This window comes from Platalea leucorodia (genome assembly GCF_965183815.1).
Source record: "Platalea leucorodia genome assembly, chromosome: 19".
Lineage (NCBI taxonomy): Eukaryota > Metazoa > Chordata > Aves > Pelecaniformes > Threskiornithidae > Platalea > Platalea leucorodia.
This window is the reverse complement of record NC_138841.1, coordinates 5,955,087-5,975,388: the sequence shown is the minus strand read 5'-3', so window position 1 is coordinate 5,975,388 and position 20,302 is coordinate 5,955,087. Positions and strand designations below refer to the sequence as shown.

The 20,302-nt window shown below is 49.4% G+C and overlaps 1 protein-coding gene across 1 annotated transcript in view; it reads left to right on the top strand.

Annotated features, from left to right (window-relative positions):
- The window catches only part of GNAI3 (G protein subunit alpha i3), a 32,179-nt gene that overhangs the window by 2,363 nt on the left and 9,514 nt on the right, over window positions 1–20,302 (top strand). Inside the window, exons 2-4 of the mRNA XM_082330314.1 lie at window positions 14,796–14,838; window positions 14,942–15,083; window positions 17,240–17,397. Of these exons, the coding sequence (XP_082186440.1) occupies window positions 14,796–14,838; window positions 14,942–15,083; window positions 17,240–17,397 (343 nt within the window). The remainder of the gene's footprint in view (window positions 1–14,795; window positions 14,839–14,941; window positions 15,084–17,239; window positions 17,398–20,302) is intronic.

Below are 20,302 nucleotides of genomic sequence, written 5' to 3'. Positions count from 1 at the left end.
ATTTTTGTATGTCAGTTTTTTTTTTCTTTGCGGTATTGTGTTCTTTGTGACAATATTGAAAAGACACCGAGGGCTTCAGGGCCAAGGCTGCCTGACCTCGTCAGCAAATGAGAGAGTGGAGGGAGTACCCAAAAGGTTGTACAATAATCGGTTTCGAAGCACTAGAGACCAGGTGAGGCTTTTAAAAGTACAAGCAGCAGCTGCCTTTTGGACTGCTGTTGACTTTGGATGGCAGCAAAATACCTGATTGCTGTGCTTCTGAGCACGTCTTCAGGTAAGGGCTTCTGCATGTCGTTGCTCCGGAGGAGCCCTTCTGGAATAATTGGACTTGCACGCAGCGTGACACGGGAGTAGCGATCTGTATCTACCCTTAGTTAAAGAAATACCTATCTCGGATCAGGTTTGCACCTGGCCGTAACCTGCAATCTCTCTCAAATGTCACAGTTTTCTAGTTCGAAAAATTAGCCTAACAATTCCTGGCAATCAAAGGGGATGCTGAAATGTGCTCTCTCTGCGTGCAGCCCTGTTAATCTGCAGGTAAAGCAGAACAGTTAATTGCCAGAAGAAAAATATCTGCAGTGGGAACAAACGTCCTTTCAGTAAGGCATCAAGAAGCGGATGGAAAAGTTCATGAGGTTTTTTCCATTGTTTGAGCAAGCTCTTTTTTTTTTTTTTTCATAACATAGTATTAAAATGTCTAGGATATGTAGTGTCTTGTATCATTAACTGGTTGTAGGAGATCATGCGGTGGTTTATGTAACTGGAGCGAGCCTCTTGCAGTACTGCTGATGCAGTGAAGTTTAGAAGAAATGTATTTCTTTATCTATAAAGTTTGGAGTCCATACGTTCTTCCCCAGCTCTGTTAAAATAACTGCCCTAGTTTGGGCTTTGCAGAATTATGTAGGTTAAGGAAAGGCTCCTGCTTGTACAAAGGGTGGTGGTTCTTTCCCAGCTCTACTGTTAACCCAGCCTGGGTGTTAGGAGAGCTTGGTGAGTTAGCGACAGACCCAAAATCGGGAGGTTTTTGGGGTATTTGACTTCCTCCCCTCTTCCATAAGCATCAACTTCTTGGGCAGAGGAGGAAGGAGAGAGGATTTGGTGCGATTAGTACAGCACCTCGCATCCAGGAGGTGGTTGGGATGCTGGTGGAGGTGGTCTCAGCCGCTTGGTAACTGGGGAGTCCTTGGGGTTAAGGTAATTCTGGAGCTGTTTGTGTGGCAGCTTCGCCGCCAGGATTTCAAGTCACTTCATAATCTTTCCCTTTCACAACTCTGCATGTTGAGCAACTCCCAAGCTTTTGTTTCTTTTTTTTTTTTTAATAAAACAAAAGTAAACCTGAGCATTGAATAGCGACTGACCCAAGGTCATGCCAACCCCTGCCTGTGTGATATAATTGTTTTGTGTGCGAATGCCATCAGCAGCTCCTCTCAAACTGGCGCTGGGTACGGTTTGAATGACTGGGCGCACCAGTCCGCAGCAGCAGGTAAAAGCTTTCTGCAACAAAAGCTGGCGCTGCTGGGAGGCTGGGAACAGCCCGGGAGTCCTCGCTCAAATCCCCGTGCTAAACACTGCCTCTTTTCTCTTCATTTGCCTCCAGGAAAACGCAACTCTGCAGGCGCAGACATGCGATTTTGCTGACGTAGAAACCTGTGGGATTTTTCCAGTTGGGATGAGCAGCCAAAATGGAGGAGGGCGCGGGAACCCTTCCTGGTTAGTTCAGGTGCTAGCCTGTATCCTCAGCTCCGCTCTCCAGCGCCTTTCGGAAGGTCTGGCACGTCGTGCCGGGCTGTGTCTCGGGGGATTTTGTGTGACATTGAGTGACGAAGCTCGTTGCTGGATGCACAAAGTTGTCCCGTTGCCAAATCCAGCCAGTTTCGCTTCTCTGCCCGCACTGGCCTGTGCAAATGGCATTTCGGTGGCGCCGGCTGTGCGAGTGCAGCCAGCGTTGACCTGTTCGTGCCTAAAACGCACCGTTATTCCGCCTGTTACAATTTTACTGGGTTTAGATCCTTTGTGCAATTATGTTGAAGTGGTCCTGCTAATTCATGCAAAAATAATTAAAAGCATAAGTTTGTTCTGAAATAGCCTTCATCTACATAACTCCCCGAGCAAACTGCAGGCTCTGCTGCTCCCGGAGGCCTCAGCTTTTTTTCTGAGACTGATTTTTTTTCCAACCGTTTTCCCCCCGAATTCACCAAAGCTACCTCAGCACTGGTGCTTAACAAGCTTTGGTTCTGTTTTGGTAAAAGATAGAAAAGAGCCTTCTAGGGATGCAAATCAGGGCAAAACTGTTGCCGCTCCTTATAATATTGTTAACTAGAAGTAGCTTTTCTAGTAGCACAGCAGCTTTGTTGCGGGTCCCTCTTTCAGAGGGACCATCGGGGCGTTAGCCCTGCCCGCTCCTTGGCTCTAGAGCTGCTTAGCGTCCTTTGAAGGGCGACAGGGAGCTCTGAGCTGGAGCACAGGTCTCCAGCTCGGGTTGTCCTGGCCCTGCAGCGGTGGCTGCTGCTCCGAGCATCCTCCCCGGCTGGGGCTGCTGGAGGGACCCTGCTCGGGGACCTGCAGGGAGCCGTTGTCCTCTCTGATCTTTGAGCTATCTGGAGCTTTCCACCCGCGAGCTTTTTGAGGTGCACAGCGCGTATCTTGTGACTTGAGGCCACGTGAAGATTTTTCTCACACATGCAGCAGTCGGGCTCAGCCCTGAGTTGTGTTTTCCTAAGACAAAAATTAAATATCTCAGTCCAATTAGCTTGAAGAGGCAACCGGTGGGAATCGTGATGAGATCAGTTCAGCGCCTGACTCCCGGCTCGGGTTGTGAAAGGTGCTCTCGACGTCTGAGACGTTCCGATCTTCCCGCAGAAGTGTCACGGCCATCTGGTGACTGCTTTCTAGCAGAGAATGCTTGAAGCAATTTGATAACGGGTCAGATCTTCTCTCCCAAGACACAGACGCTTCTCGTCTGTGCTTTGAACTTCTTGGAGAACCCGATGCACTTGTCCTCTACCGAGATGGAGGTAGGATCTGTCTTGGTGCTGGTATTTCCCTGCCTTCAGATGTCGGAGCTGCAGCTTACAGCCACGTCCCACCTGAGGACCTGATGCAGGATCTCTGTGTACCTTCTTGGTCTTCAGTTCTGCCCTTCGCCCACCAAAACCAGATGCAGGGCAGCCAAAATGTTTCTTATCTACAAAACAATCATTCTTCAGAGCGACTTGACCTCACTGCTCCTTTTGAGGAGTCGGCTGTGATTTAATCAGGGCAACTGCAGCTTGGAAAAGAGATGGTGTGGCCACACTGGGTGCTGCTGCGTAGGTGCAAACTTCTGTTTTTGGCATGATGTCACGCCTGATGTCATTAGCCAGCTGCGGGACGACTTCTGGCTGGCTGAGGCTGCCTGGGTTGTGTGTACATCACATGCTTGCGTACAGACAGATGGACGGACAAATGGGTTTGGGCCCCGCAGTGGGAGCTGAGGACAGACAATTTATAACACGCAGCTGGAGTGACTGGCTGGGGAATTGGGATTTCATCCTATCCTCCAAGAGCCCTCTGGACACGGTTCAACTTTCATTAAATTCTGAGGCAGAGCCCTGAAATAACTTTTCTTGGCAGAGGACAGTGTGCTGCGAAGAGGAATTTTTTAATTAGAACGTGGCTTTTTTAAGTTTTGAGCAACTCTCAAAGGCACGATGCTCCCCGCTTCAGATACATAAGACGCTTGCTCCTCGTGCTCCTGCTTGATGACTTAGGCAGGGTTTGCATCTGAAGTGGCCGACAGATGATTATTTTTCTAGCGCGTTCTTCGTAAACGGGGCGCCTGGCTCGGGTGATACCCCGCCTCTGCGCCGTCACCTTTTGTTCCCCCGCCGGTACCAGCGCCGGCAACCATCCGATGCCGGTCTCTTATTTCTTGTTTTCTCAGTTGGTGTTTGGTAACTTCTCTGCCTCCTTTAACCTTCTCTCCTTACCAGGGTGGCACTGGCTGGGTTATCTTTAAAAACAAACAACGAGCAGGATCCGAATTCTGGGGCGAGCGGAGGCGCCGGTGGAGCTCGGCCTCCTGTGGTTTTGTGTTTTGGGGTCTCTGTCCGCCACGAACTCCCTCGTGTTTGAGGAATGAGCTTTTCCCTCAGCAGGGGAACTGATGGTCTGTTCCCCACCCGGCTGCTTATTTTGATAAGTGTTTGTAACAACTCAAGACTGTTGTCCCTGCATCGGATTCAGTGGATGTTTGACTTTTTAAAAACAGGCACATCACAAGAAGAAACTTGATACTCAGGAGACCAGGCTAATGAAAATCTTTTCCAAACCCCTCTCTTCCCACCATTCCCTCCCCTTCCAGCTCATCTGTTGCTTTCTGATATAACTCCCATTTTAGAGGCCTTGCTTGGCTGTTTCTCGGTTCTCTTTCACCCATACTAGAATCTGAGCAGACCAGACGGTGCCTTTTTTATCCCGTACCTCTGAGAGCATCCACTTGTGTGAACCCTGCCCGAGAAGGATTGGTGTTACTGCGTTATTCCCTGGCATTCGGAGGATGAAAAAGCTGCCGTGGAAAGCATCTTCAGGACGACTCTCGCCACAGGTTAGGGAGGATGTTTGCTGCGTTTGTGACGTGCTGCAACGCTTCGCTGGAAGCTGCTCCTCATGCTCAAACTTAGGTCTGAACATAAAGAACATAAAACTGTAGGTCTGAACATAAGGTGAGAAAGGGGTGCCCGGGAGGCCCAGCCAGGAGAGATGTTCATTTGATCTTCAGCCAAAAGACACATCGCGGCAGCGTGTTGCCTATCAGTGGGTGTCTCGAGTCCGCGCTGCTCAACAGCAGGCGCAATTCGTTTAAAACACTCCCAGGAGTGTTGTTTAAAGAGCTGCAAAAACAACTGCAAACCAGAAGTCCCGGGCTGGCTCTTCGCTGAGTAGCTTAAAAAGCAGCACAGGGGCCTTTGGCTGAAGAGGACAAGGTGTTTGCAGCTGATTTCGGAAAGGATTTGAATGCTCTGGTTGAGGAGAAGGGAATTCGGGGCTCCCTTGCTGAGCATTTAGGGTACAGGTTGCTGGCGCCGGTGCAGGTGGTTACGGCATCCTACCGTGAGCGTAGCTGGTGCTGGCTTCCCGGAGAAAGGCACAGCTGGTATTTACAGTTATCACCCTTGGGCCAGTTGGCTACTTCATGGTGGGAATGAAAGGTTTCGTTTCCACCAGGGAAATGTTGTCTCATGCGTTTGGGTTTGTAGCTACGAGCAGTTTCAGCTGCGACAGCCCTTCCTTCCTCGTGCTGGCGGTGGCCGTGCTGCGGAGTCGGGATTAGGTAATGCGGTTATTAGCCTCCCTCTCCTCAATCGCATTTGAGCTTCGATTTGATTCTGGCTGTGGTTGAAAATAGGTTTTTTTGTGCAAGAAATGATTTTTCATAAGGTAAAAAGGGACGTTGCTGAAGTTCAGGAGGTTCGTGCTGTCACCCAAATACTCTTGCACGCTAGCCTTGCCGTCTTGTGAGTGCAGAAGACCATCCCCTGTAAGATCGGTATCCTCTCTTCACCAAAAGATTTCTTTATGGAGTCACTTCTTTGACATTTATTGTGCTTGAGGGATGACAGCGGAGGAACATCAACAGTTACTGCCTGTCCCCTTCATGGCTACAAGCGGTTGTAAACCAGTTGTGCTCTTACTTAGCTGTGCCTCTGCAAGCTTAGACGGTCATTAAGCGCAACAGCCATGCGCGGAGGGGGAAAAACCAATCTGCCTGCCTTTTTTTTTTTCCCCCCCGTTTCCAGGTTCTGTCTTTCATGTTATCAGGAAAAACTTTCTTAACTTCTTTACTTTTGTAATTGCATGACTTAGTGCCTATTTCTGCAACTCCTTAAGCAATTTGTCGGTGACGCCGACGGTCACTGGGATCTGCGTGTGGGTGACAGCGCATGAGCGGGCGGCTAGCTCCGCCAGCCCGGTGTTTCCCGGTGGTCGGCAGGATTGGTGCAGAATTCCCGGGGATATCCCAATCTTCTCAGTGATCATGGGATGTTTTTAACCACCCTCCGGCGTGAAGCGAGCCCAGCGTTTCCCAGCGCCTTGCTGCCGTGAGGCCGTGATGTGGTACGGTGTCTGCTTTGAACGCTGCAGGTTAGGTGGGTTGATGGTCTCTCCCCACGCTGGCACCCACTGCTTGGCACCCTCTCTTCGTTTGAGGGCTGAGCTTCGGCCTCGGCGCTGCCCTGCAGTCGCCGTGCCAAGCGCTCGAAGGCCTTCTCTTGTGAGGCGCCTGTTAAAATCCTCCGCGGAAGCTTTAAGGCAATCGTTACACGTTCAAAGCCTTTCTTTAAAACAAAGCTAATGCCCTAAAAGTTTTAAGGCAAAAAGAGAAAGGCTTATAAAACATAAGGCTTGGGTGCTCAGGGGTTAATGTTCATCCCTGAGGCATTTACAGCTTTATGGTTTCAAGTCTTTTCTGGCTTATACAAACAACGTTTTAAGGCATATTGAATGGCTGAATGATATGTGTAAGACTAATTCTTTCCCTGATTTTTTTCGTATGGGGATGTTATTAAATTCATATGGAAAATAAATGCAATTGCATGTGGCGTGAAGTGCCTGTGATCTGTTGTGAGCGTGTGACAGCGAAGTGGAAACGTGCGGCCCCTCGGTGCGTACCACGGGGCGGTTTGCGGGCTGGGCTGGCCGCAGCCACCCGGACACGGCTCTTGCATCGCTCTCCTCCGCGTTGGGAAATCCTCCACCGGGGCTGCCGCTGGTCCTGAGCATCTTCCAGGTACCTTCTGGGGGGGAAAACTGGATCAGCTGCAGCCCAGGTAAGCCAGCAGGCAAAGCAGTACACGGCGTTTTGTTTCGAAGTGATCCTAGGGCTCACGTTGCCTATGTTTTCAAAATGGCATTCCGTAAACAACCCTCTGTTTTTATTTCATCCAGAGGCAGCGACATCTTTGAGTGGTTTGTCCTGTAACGTTGGCTCCTCTTACCTCCAAAGTTAAGCTTTAGTCAGCCCGTATGCCCTGTTTTATTTGTATATATTGTTTTTTTTTTTCTGATGTGTGGTTAAAGCCTAAGTGTCAGCCTAAGCTGTCCCGGTTCTTGTTGACTTTTCTAACAAGAGCTGTATCTTCTGCGGCCCGGTGGTATGACACCGCTCATTTCTCTCATGGTTTTTTTCCCCCTTTTCCCAATTCCCAGCGCAGCTCTCGCTGCCTTTGATTCTGTCGTTTGAACCCCTCTTGGCCTTGTGATATCCAGGAGCTTTCCAGGGGTGCTTTGAAATAAAAAAAAAAAAAATCTCGACAAGGGGAGACGGGGCGAACGTTAGCAAGGATGGCAGCTCACCCTTGCTTAGAAATCCACAGGCAAGAAGGGGGAATGTACTACGATGAGGTTAGAAACCGGGAGGGTGGAAATGGCGAAGAGGACCCGATAGTTCAGCTTTCCAGAAAGGCGGCTGCGCAGGGACACGGGCTGCGGGAGGGTCTGTGGGGTCTCCAAGAGCCTTTCCAGGTGGAATACAAACAGGCAGGCTTGTGGAAAACTGTCTCAGGAACGTGGATGTGGCTAAGGGGAAATATTCACGTTCGCTTGCTAGGGCGGGATGTTGAATAAATGTTAACAGAAAGGAAACATCTGTTTTATCGGGGAGATAGCCATCGGGGTTTATGATGATTTGACTAGCTCCTGCTCCATGCTTGCGATGGATCCCCTGATATTTTCGGGTCTGGCCTCCTGACAGCTTTGTCGTGCTGTTGATTTGGCTCCTTTTTAGTCCGTCAGAGGGAAGATTGTTCGGTTTTGGGTTTTGCAGGTGGGCTGGAACCGCAGCCAGGCGGTTCCGTGTCACTTCATAGCTGCACCGTAGCACGAAAGGCTCGTGTCGTCTTCCCAGGTCTGTAATGCCTGGGGTTATTCCCGAGCTGTTCCAGAGGGGATATTGGAAACCCTAAGCAATTCCCGTGGATTTCAGAGTTCAGCAAGGGTTGCAGCATCATCCTGCCTCAGGAATGGCCTGGCAAAGTTTCTGCCAAACCCCTGCTGAGATTTTAAAGCCGATACGGGCTGTTGCTGTAGTTACAAGCTGTGCACGCTCTCCTCTAGAGGCTAGAAATCAGAAACATGTCACTCTGTTAATTTTTGTCTTCCTCGCTCGTACTTTAATGGATATTCCAGGTGCATCCCTTCTGTGTCTCGAGCAAGAATTCGTTTCAGCAGTGACCTGGTTTCTCTTCAGAAACTTTCAGATGCTGCAAGGCTTTTCCCCTTAATTGCAGGGGGGGAAAATTCCTCACCCGAAGTACGGTTTAATGCAGTTTTGATACGGCTTTAGGAAAAAAAGCACTTGGGATTGTTTGTACCCTCTGAAGCAGCGAACTGGATGCTCGTGTCTGGAAGACGTAGGTAGTCTTTGACCTACCCTCCTTGTTTCCCGAGCACGGTGAATTAAGTAATGGGTTTAAAAGCAAACATTTTATGCAGAGTGTAGTTGTGTAGACCTGTAATTCCCAGTCTAAGCTGTCTTTTGGTAGCTTGCTTGTCACTCTCTTCCCTGTAATCTCCAGCGCGTGGATATGCCAAGTTGCTTGGCTTCCCATCTCCTGCTACAGGAAAGCCTCCGGCTTCCTTGGGGGAAGTGGTTGGATGATAATTTCCCCCCTTTGTGCACGTTGCTCTCCCAGGGCCAGTACTAATACGGCTGGAACGCTGCTCAGGTTCCCCCTCCAGAGGGAAAAGGGATCTGGCTGTAGGACTTCTCCAGGGCTTGCCATCCACTGAGCAGAAGGGAGTTCAGCGCCGTCTGATGGTACCAACCTCTCCCTTACCACCCCAAGCGCTATTTTCGGATGGTTTGGGGTGAGCTCCGGTGCCTCCCGGGAGCCGCGGTGCCTCCCGGCTCGGGCTGGTCTCTGGAGGGAAGGGCTGCTGGCTGAAGGACGCGCTGAAGAGCAAGGACTTCACCGGATCCTTGCAGAGCGCGCATCCATCAAGTGGGGCAAGCCACTGAACAAGAAGCAGTAAATGCCTTCTAACAGGTTAGCTGCTGTTTGTGTCTAGGGCGTGCAAGCAGAGCTGTGGGATAGATAGGTTTCTTGCTGCTAATTTGGGAAAAGAGAAGTTAAGACTTCTGAAACTATTTTTCCATTGAGTTACGACATCCCCGCTTAGGTCGGCCTCGGTTTCTTGTGACGAAACGTGATCCCTGCGTAGCTGTGCTGATCAGAGCAAAAAGGAAGGGTTTGCTTTTCCTTTTACAGCGAGAAACATCCCAGTAATGCTCCGATTTTCATATTTTTTGAACCCAGGAAGACACAGTGTCATATTTCATGATTTTTGAACTCTTTCTAGCTCCCCATCTGGTCCCTGCCTGCGATCCCAGAGGCCGGGTGCTTCGCCCGCGGCGTCCATAAGAATTTCAGTGTAACTCTATCCACTCTCACTCGTCATCTGAATTTCTAATGCAAAGCATCGGTTTTCTGTAGGTTGGAGCAGCGTTTCAGTAGCATTTAAATTCCTACTCTTTTTTTTTTTCCTACTAAAGGTACTTGACTGAAGGCTTAAGCCACACTGTAAGTGTAAACACCATGCATCAGGGTAAATGAAGCTGCATGATAGCAGGGAACAAAGGGTGCAGATTAAAAGCTGTTTACCGAGCAGATCCAATATGGATTGCTTTATGGCAGCCCCTTACAGCCACTCCAGTGAGGTGGAAAAAGGAGAATAGCAGCTTGGAGGTGGTACATCTGCAAATATTTAGAGAAGTTGCAAGCATCAAAGAACAGAAGTGAGACCTGGAGATGTTGAAGCCGGGGCTGGAAAGTAAGAGTAAAAATGCAAATGATTGTGGACCTCGTTTGGGGTGAGGGGTAAGAGAAGAGTAAAAGCAAAGGCACAAAGTGAGAGAGGCCCCTGAAAAAGCCTTACGCTGCGTGGGAGGACGACGCACAGGTATCTCAGAATAGACCAGGGCTTAATGCTCTTTATTTTTTCTGAGCAATTGAGATGAGACGGTGCCTGACGTTGGCCATCGCATCGGCAAGCAGCTGCCACCCCAGCAGGAGCTCCCAGCAAATGATTACGGAGCTGGAGGGCAGACGTTTTTAAATGACTGTTTAATGAGGTACCTTGTCTGGATGGCTCTTGCAGGAGCGGAGAGCGACTCTGGGAGAGGACCTGGAACATTAGGAAAAACTCCTTTAGGAATAACATCCCAGAGGAGGTGACTTACTCCTCGGCCGTGCCTTTGTAGCTGTGACTGCCATTAGCGTGTGCTGTAGGAGCCAATTCTGGGTTGTACGTTGGTAAGGAGAGGTTTAGAGGATGTGGGTCACTATTTCCTACCTCTGCTAGTTCCTTCCAAGTAATAGGGTGAGTAACCAGCACCTTTTCCTCCGAGAGCGTGGATTGCTGCTCTTTTAAACTCCCCTGAAGTGTGTGGGGGTTGGAAAGGAGAAGGGAAGGAGTTAACCGAATATGGTTTGAATTAGTGTTGTATAACCAACTTGGCTATGTTGTCATGGCATAATTGTATCTGATATTGTTTTGTCAGTCAAATGACAGGTAGTACAAGTTCAGCATTGCCTGCTGCAGCAGCAGATTATTTTAAGATAATCTAAGAAGGAAATGACAGCAAATATGACTATGAGAAATAAAAGCCAGCGAGGTTATGTTCCAAAGTCTCTTCTAAATTCCTGCTGTTGGGACTCTGGGTCGAACACCGCTGTTTCAGGACACCAAAGCTTTCAAATCGCAGCGCCTTAAGACGGGGAGTGTGGAGGATGGCTGTGAAAATAAAAATGAGGTTTTGTGCTCCTCCCGGGGTGGAAGTGCTGAGTCTATAGAATGTTAACATTTTAGTATCTGACCACAAATGCTGCCGTGCTGAGCGCCCAAGAAGCCGTAGCAGGGGCACGCAGCCCTTCTTGATGCCATCCCTGATCTGTGCCAGCCGGAGGAGAGGCGCAGACATCTTGGCAGCTGCGAGAAGAGGCGATAACAAAAGAAAAACCGCCTGCTAAAGGGAAGGTTGTTTCCTGCGAGCTGCTGGCTTCAGACACGGTCTCGCCGTAGCTGGCTGCGGGCTGCAGCGAGGAGCCCTGCTGGCATCGTCTGCTTCAGGCCCCGGGATTTGCTTGGGTGGAAGGTGTTAACTCCAGCATCTGAGCAGATTTTGAGGGATTCTGCTTAAAACCTGCTTCATTTTTTGTCCCCGTTAGTGCTTCTTGAATGGCTTTGAAGGTGGAATCTAGTTTATATTGCCTGCTCTACTTGAGGCTGAACTGGCAATAGCTTTTCTTTAAGGCTTGAGGGAAGGAAAAAAAAAAATTGAATTGCATTATGCTTAGGAATAATGTAAAAGTTAAATTCTTTGCAGACATTTAACTTGGCAGCCTGGAAGTATTTTGTCATGAGAGGCTCTAATCTGGTAACTCTTCAACCTAAACTAAAGGCTAATTGATTTAAATTGCACTACATGCCCTATCTTGGAAACAGTTTTCCTACCGTGCGGGGCAGCTGTCGGTGTTACAGCCCCTCGAGGGGGATGTCGAGACAGAGAAACTCAAGGCGGTATCTGAGCAATCGGCATTTAAAGGTGTCGGTGCTCTTAGATGTGTATCCTGGCCGTGGCACCCCCGGGAGCTGTGCAGGAGAGGCGCTGGGTGCTTGTTGAACACCACCGCGTTTCTCTCGTTGCCTCTCTATTCTCTTGTGCAAAACGATTCCAAAGAAGCAGAAATCCTTGTCCGGCCACCCCACGGTGGAGGTACAACCCCACGACACCTGCAAACGAGTTAAGGCATCGTTTGACTTGAGTTTCTTCCCACTTGGCAGGCTGAGAACCTGCCACGAAAGTGCTTGTCCTACTGTGAAAGCTCTTACTGTGTGAAGAGGCTGATTTGCATTTGGTCTCTTCAGAGCTGTAAAAATATTTGGGTGCTTGTTTGGTTTGGAGCTGTCTAAGTGCAAATAGGAAATGCACCTTCAGCTTGAAAATGACCTTGTCTGATGTTGGGGAAACTTTTTCTTGTAATCTAATACAGCAATGGATCCTCAGGAATCCTCATCAACATCTGGGAATTGACCGGGATGAACTTGGGAGTGGAAATACAAGCGCAAGGCTGTAAAGGCTGCGTTGTCCTCGTTCAGTCCCGATTTGCCGACGACGGGTCCGGGCTCAGGTTGGCACGACGCGTTCGCCGCTGGTGAATGAGCTGCTTGTATCTGGCTGTTCTGTAACTCCAGAGAGCAGCCGTTGTGTTTGCTCCTTCCCAGCCGCCGCCGTGACCTGCACCTTAACGTTCCCGCCGGTACTTTTAATTCCCTTATCAGCCAAAAAGGGTTTTACTGGTGATACTGGAAAGAACCTGAAGGAACGTGAAGCAAGCAGGTGAAAAGGTGCACAAAATTCCAAACAAGGAAGTAGTTTGTACCTATTGCACACACAAACCCAGCCAAACCACCTCTTATCTTCAGGGGTTTGGTTTCTACGTTCCCCTGCCCGTTTGACATGAAGTTCTGAGCCCAAGAAGTGAATTCTGCTTTTTTAAAAAGCGCTGCGGCTTTCGCACCCTGTTCGTGGTGCTGTTCCTAGGAGCTAGCCTTCCTGAGGCTTCAAGGATGCGAGGATGAAACCGGAATGCAGCGTTGTCCTCTCTGGATGTTGTGAGAGGCTTGGGAAGCTCTTTGGGAAGCCGTGCTTCCCGAAGGCAGCACCAGAAGGCTTTTCTGCCTTTTTTTTTTCTGGAGAAGTATGCCACAGCCCAGTTTTCACAGCCTGACATTCCTGAAAGCTGGTAGTCTTTTTTTTTTTTTTCTTTTTTTTCCCCTGTTGGTCTGATAATCTAAAAATGACTTTTCTCTTCCAACAAAGCTCGCCTTGCTTGTAGCAATGCCGTTGTGGGTTAGCACCCTGCTGTGTCGCGTAGTCTCTGCGGGCTGGGACACCTGATGCCTTGATGCTAGAAGGGGAGCTTGCGTCTCTTACTCCATCCAAGATCTCTTGAGTCATATATCCAAATCCAGGCAGGCTCAACTTCATTCCTTTGCCATCAGCAAACCCAGTTCTGCAGCTCAGAGGGAGCCTTTGAGGCTGAGGAGCCCTGAAGCCAGCGGCTGGTCCGGCTCGTTTGCAGTGAACTCCTGGTGTTGCGGTCACACGAGGTACAAGTAACCCAGGACCTGTGCTTTTGCTGACACGCAGTAACGTCGTGCGTGCCTTTCGCACGCTTCACGGCTGGGACGGGCACGCGTACGGGCAGCGCGGCTCAGCTGCTGACTGCAGAGCTCGGTAAACGGTGATAACGTCGTGGCTTCGAGTCCCGGAGTAGGCGTCTGCTGCACCGAGCTGTGCAAGCCTGTCGGCTGCTGCACGGGTGTGCAAAGGTGGTTTCTGCCGCCTGCCTGTGGGAGGGGGACGCGGTTTGTGAGCGCTCTGCGGTTCAAGAGCAAAAGCTGTGACAAACAGAATAACTAGCTGTTACTTTGCAGCCAGACGGGGGGATAACTCGGCCCCCACAGGTCCGCAGGGCCTTGGCAAGCCAGGTTTCTCTGCCTTGCTTTGACGGAAGGCTGTTGGGAACGCGGGCACGTCCAAGTGCCACAGCCTGCAGGTCCGAGATTTCGACCAGAAATCATCCTGTGGCAAAGGCTCGTTTCGGAGCTAAACCTACGGGTCTCTTTATCCTCAGCTTCCCAGAATAATAATCCTTGTATTGTGGGAAATGAGAGAGAATAGAGCTTGTTAATCAATTCAAATTCACCTTGCGTGTTCCGCGGGTGAACGCGTATGGGCGTGCCGCGGTGAAGGTCCCCGAGTTGTCTGGTGGCTGTGGGAACCAGCGTTGGCAGCCGAAGGGTTCGAGCAGGAACCCAGGTCCCTGATCTTCCTGCTGGTGATTCACAGACACCTTAGTTGCCACTTCAAGTCTAGACAGGTATCTTCTTTGAATTTCGCCGGAGCTGTTTAAGCGATATCTAGCTCAGGAGTGATACCGGTGCGCTTACCACTACGCCATAGTAATGGAGCGTGGGAACGCACCTAGTCTTTCCACCGTGGAAAAAGCACATTAGTTCGAATGATTCCGGGCAACATTTGGCTGATTTTGTGCTGAGAAGGGAACTTGCAAGATCCCTTATGGTGTTCCTGCTCCGACATAGTAACGTGTTTCTGGGCTTTAACGTCTCAGGCTGTTTCGCCTGGATCTGCAAGAGCAATTCGTGCGTGCTTTTGAGCTCTGTTCTGGGTCTGCTTCCCTCCCGCTGTGTATCACACAAGATTGCTTCCCGATTAGATGTTCCTTGTAAAAAAAATCCTGCGGGATCTGTGATGGCATCCACCTGGTTGTTCGAGGCTGATGCCGCACAGCGCAGTAACGGTGGGTAGCGGCTGCTGATGATGATGATGCCCTTAGCTGTAGGGCTACCGTGGCCTGTAGTTACTGAGCTGGAAGGGATGGTAGGCAGTTATTTATTAGATAAATCCTCATCCCAGTTTTTCAGAGCTGCCTTCCAGGTGGCTAACCTCAGTGAGCAAGAAGCGTACTCTGGAAATTCAGGAATTCTAGGGTTTTTTTTTTTTAGCGGATGAATGCATCACGAGCGTCAGCATCTGTAAAAGCCGGGAAGGACGTACCTGTGGACGTGCTCTTCAGCGATCCCTCCCAAGGGTCTGGGTCAGCTGCTCTGGAGCTCTGTTACCAGCAGCAACCTCATCAACTTCTGTGTGGCAACTGGGAAAAGCACATTCCGCTTTTCCTTTTAATTTCATGCGGTTGCTAACTGGAATGCTTTTTGTGCTTTTTCAGGTGCTGGAGAGTCTGGGAAAAGCACCATCGTGAAGCAGATGAAGTAAGTGAGAGTGCAGGCATGTAAACTGCGTTTTTGTGCGAGATGAAATAAGAAATCTGTGGTGCCCTTCTGGTTTGGGAGTGACAGCTTGGTTTTCTTCCAGGATTATTCATGAGGATGGCTACTCGGAAGAAGAATGCAAACAGTATAAAGTGGTTGTCTACAGCAATACTATCCAGTCCATCATCGCAATCATAAGAGCCATGGGAAGGCTAAAGATAGACTTTGGGGAGGTTGCCAGAGCAGTAAGTATTTCACTTATTTCCCTTAGTCTGAGTCTGTGCTGTGAATTGTGTTAATGAATCCTGGAAATTCAGTCCGTGATACTTGCGGTGGAAATATGTTTGTTACAAGATACAACAGCAAAAGACCTTTCATAAACTCTAATATATTACCAGTACAAAGTGTCAAGTATTTTACTGAGGTTATGGGTGAGAACCTTTACTAGTTTGAATGCTCAAAAAAAAAAAAATCCCCAAACTTTTGTCTAAGATATTTGAATTTCTAACAAAATTCTTAGGTTTTCTTTAAATTGCTTGACACCAGTCCTCAGTAGTGTTTCACAGCATAGTGCCAGTTAATTTTTAAGCTGAGGCAAATAAATCTTAATAATTTTCACTACTCCTATTTGTCCTCTTCGTTGTTTGGGGGTTTGAGGCCCTGCTTTGCCCCACCCATCCAGTGCTGCTCGTTCCTTGGGCTGTTACTAGCGGTTACTAGCGTTCACACTTCAAGATGGTCCAAGTCGGGAAGTCTTGACCCCCGTGGTGGTGGGGAAGGCACAGACAGAGCGGGGGACGCCTGAAAACCTGTAGGAGGAGGGAATTGTGTATATCAGCATAGGGCAGTGGCTGCGCAGCCTGGGACTCTCGCTGTCTGGCGCAAATTCCTCCTGCTTACAGTTAATAGACGGTAAGTGAAGTAACCTGCTCGGTTTCTTTGTGATGCAAGCGCAGATATTTTGGAGTTACGATATAAAGCATCCTGGCTGAAGGGCACATCTACACTTGCATGTGAACCTAGGCTGCTGTTCAGCTGCTGCTCCAAATCCTCCCTGGCCTTCCCCTCCACCTTTCCTCCGTGCTTGTCGAAGCCGAGCGGTGATCTCAGCCCAGCTAACGTAGCTGGAAGGAGGAAGATGTTCAAATCCAAGTTCCTTTCTCAGTCGACCTGCCCAGGCTTAGCTGGCTTCGCAAAAGCAGAACAAGGGCCAAGTGCCAAGAATTTTCTTGTGTCCCAATCCACCCTGCAGGGCAAACGACTTGCCACGCTTTCCTAGGAAAAGACCCAGGGTAACGACATCGACTGTCTCGCAGCAAACCACGGCGGTGACCCGTCAGCACAGCCCCGTACCCGTACGTGCTGTACCTGCGAAGACTCATCGCTGAGGTCCGCCTCTGCATTGTGGCAGTTCAGACCTCGATTAAATTAATTTAGGTGCCTGTTGCTGGTGCTGGGGAGGAGGCACCCTTTGGAGTAGCACACGGACTTGACTCTCGCCCAAGCTCGGATACGTGCTGGGCAGTACGGTTTAGGGCTCAAGTGAGAGGAGCCGATGTTAGGAGGAGACAGTCTGAAGTTGAGAACTTGCTGGGATAGCGAAAGGTCTCTTACATCTCCCGAAAGGAAGCTGGCACGTCTGATGGCTGTAGAAATAAACATCGGTGTGGGATGTAGGTCAGCCTGTTTTTCGCTTTCAAAATCTGCTCGTTAACTTGGAGAAGAGCGAGGTCCTGCTCTAAGACTTCTGAGAAGAATTTTTCATGCTCTAGGGCAAACGCTCAAATCCTGATCAGTCCATCCCATCTCCCGATGAAATGCGTTATTAAGAAATCTGTCTCCCTTACTTCTGACAGTTATTGCAGCAAATGGCAAGTCCTCAAAGCTTTAAACCTGTAATCATCCCAAACCTGCTTTTGATACTGAATTTTCCCATGTTGCCATACTATATGATGCTATAATAAACGTTTTCCAGTTTAAAAACTATTATTTATCATTCATTAATCTATAGCAGCACATTGACATTCCTACTTTTCCTTTGAACCACTGCGCCAGGTTACTGAAATTTCCCGTTTCCAACGTGAACGCTGCCTGTTACTTCGGAGCGGTGGTCCCTGCAGCGATGGGGGCACAGAAGCGGTGTGTGCCACCCGTGATCGCTGCGTCTCGCCCCACGGGCTGGAGCTTCTTGCCCAGAATTTGCCTTTCTGACTGGAGGAGAAAAATAACGTGATGATTTGGGGGAGAAGACTGGATAGACAGTGTGAGAGAGGGGACCGTGATTCCGTAGAGCAGTTGCTGCAGCCCCTAGGATCGTTACTGGTGTTAAGCCTCGCTGTAATTTGTAAAGGTATAAATGGGTGTAGATCCTGACTTGTTTTGGTTTCCCCTCTTCCCGCAGGACGATGCCCGTCAGCTGTTTGTATTAGCTGGAAGCGCAGAGGAAGGCGTGATGACCGCCGAGCTCGCCGGCGTGATTAAGCGGTTATGGAGAGACGCTGGGGTTCAGGCCTGCTTCAGCAGATCGAGAGAATATCAGCTTAACGACTCCGCATCATAGTAAGAAACCGTTACCGGCTTCTGGGCTCTGCACAACAAACCAAACGGTGTTCAGAAAGGGCTGGTGTGACTGAAAGCGGGGTGGTGCTTGGGTCCCCTTCCCGGGGCGCGGACGGAAACCCTGGTCTCGCTGGTTGGGCTCACACGGTGACTTGGTGCTTTAACTCATCAAAGTCAGTGTTACTGTTTGTCTTCCCTGTTTGTAGTATTGGGGAAAAAAACCCACATTCCTTGCTTTGTGCCTAGGTGAATTTACCAATCTGTCTTTAGCAGAAGAATAACCGAGCAGCTTGCATTAAGATGGCTCGTTACAGCAGGTGATCAGCGATGTCACCTTCGTTATCCCTACAGAAAGGAGTAACGGCCTCCTGAAACCGAGCTCCCGATTAAACCACCAAATTTGTGATGAGCAACAAGTTTCCAATAGCGGGAGCTCCTGATATTGCCAGATCAATATTCGCATCGTTGTTCTCCTTAACGGCTCTCGCTACGCTCCTGTTCCTGCGCCGGACGCCACGCGGGCAGCGCTGCAGGCTAGCTCTAAACCTGCTTATTGTTCTGTTTCGGAAACGCAGACAATTGCTCGCCAATTGGAAAGTTATGACTAGATAAATAGCGTGGAGCGCTGTAGGCTGCCGCCGCCTGGTTAATGAGAATTTTGACTAAATGCCTCTTCCATTTCCAAGAGGCAGGTTAGTGCAGGGAGGGGAAACTATTTCTTTTAATGAGCAAAACAGTCGTTGCTTTTTTTTTTTCCCTTTTTAAAAAGGTGTGTGCTTTGTCTCTCTAGAACAAATATTTGAAACTCCGAACGGATGATGTTGGGGTTAAGTGTGCCTCCTGATGTCCGGCTGAAAACTTGTCCTAATTTAGCCAAGTTTTACGCCTTTGAAAAATTAGTTCGCAAGTTCTTTATAAAGAAACTTGAGATGTGTCACAGCTCAGTTGCCTGCAGGCTCTGTCTGCGCAGAGCATATTTTAGCTTGAAAATACGGAAGAATTTTTCTAAATTTGTAACACCTTGGCAGGCTATCATGGGTTTAGATCAAGGTAAGTGAGTTGACAAGAGGAGGCTTTCTTGGATTCGTGTGTGCCTTTACAGCATGCGAGGAGGAAGCTTTGGATTCAAAGGGAGAAAAAAGGATAGAGGAGGAGGAGGATGAACGAGGGAATAATTTAATGAAATGATATGGAGAAGAGAAGGGAAGCTTAAGGACTTCTTGAGCGGAGGATCCAGGGCAGAAAGCGTAAGTGGTTGAGTGGAGCTCAAGGAGGAAGCTAAAGATGGGGAACCTTGGCTTTGTGGTCGTGATGGTCAGCTTTGAAAGAGAAGGAGAATGAAGGCAGGCTGGAGAAAACGGGGTAGGAAGGGGTCAGAAACAGCAGATCGGGGAGAGAGGGTGTACGCCTGCTCGGAGGCGCCCACTTGATCCCACTGCTTCCCAGAGACTGGATTTTGGAGGGTTATTCCTCTTCCCGAATATCTACAACCCACTCGTGTCCAGTTTCTGGTACTGGTACGTGTAGGCACAGCTACTGTGACGAATTGCTGCTGTGGGCTGGTGTCACATCTGCGTGGCAGAGAGATTTCAGCCCGATGACGACCCACGTGGCGTTTTTCTGATAAGCACATCAGAGAATTTGGCTTCCTGTCCTAAGACCACGGGAAGTTGCACTAAAGCAGCGTTATTTTGAATCGGTAGCCAAGCAACTCAGCAGTTAGGAAACGCTGCGAGTGGGTTCCTTTAGCACCAAGCGCGATCACGCAGTTAAAAACCTGTTTTCTCCTGCAGGACCCCCATCTCGGCAGCGTACAGAATGAGCTGGCCAGATGAGCCTTCAGTCGGTGTTTTCTTTTTGTCCTCTCCGCTCAGTGCGTGGCTCCTGACCTGCCGTAGCTTCTGCTGTTGCCCAGTTAGTTCCCTTCTCCACACTTAAAGGATGGATGTCTTGCAATTCCCCCTTTTTGTGGCGGTGGTCACGTAGGTACTGGCTTCTGTGCACAGTTCTCCTGGGGGAATTTCACTTCCCCGCTCCTTTCAATATCTCCTACAAATTTGACTGAAACTTCAGGGTTAGCAGCCTTTAAATACGTGCCCCATTTGAGGTGAGTGGTTTTCCAGCCGAAATTCAGTCTCGCGCTGTGTTTCAAGCCCGGTTCTGGCTGATGGGTGCTGTTCCTTGCTTCACATCAGACCTCGGGGCCTCTGTTGAGACACCCAGAAGGGGGAAAAAAGAGGAACATATGAATGATGGCTTGTGAAAATTAGGTAGCATCAAGAACAGGAGTGCTGTGGCAGAGAGCCAAGGTTTTCAGGGTATTTTGAATTATTTTGAAAACTTTTCTTCCTGCCTCGCTGAGCACTTCCCCTTGTGCAGGCAGGGATCCTGCCCGTCAGAGAGCCGCCCCGGCAGGCAGGAGGCCGTGTGGGAGGAGAGGAGGCAACCATAATAACGGCGTGTCGTAATCCGTACGCAGCGGGCGGGGGTAAGCTCCCAAAGATAACCACTTGTGACACTAATCCAAATGATCTGTCCTGGAATCATAGCGTTCTGCTTGTTTTCTTCTTCTTTTTTTCCCCTCCAAGAACAGTTGAGTAACTCTTGGTCTAAACTGTGGATGTTCAAGCACTTGTGTAAACGCTCAGTGTCCTCTTCAGGCTCCATCTGATAACGTTCCTCCAGCAACCGCCCCGCTCTTCTGCTGTGATATTTCAAACATCTATATTTTTACTTACTTTATTGCAACTTCCCATTTTTCTTTACCTCTGATGTGAGCCAACGGCTCTGTAGCTCACCGCTCCCGTCTCGAATCGACGCCGTGGCGAAGCCTTTCAGACCTCGGTGCCCAATTCTTGGTGTAATAGCTACAAAGAACAAAAACCGGCTTGGTGGGGCAGTGGTG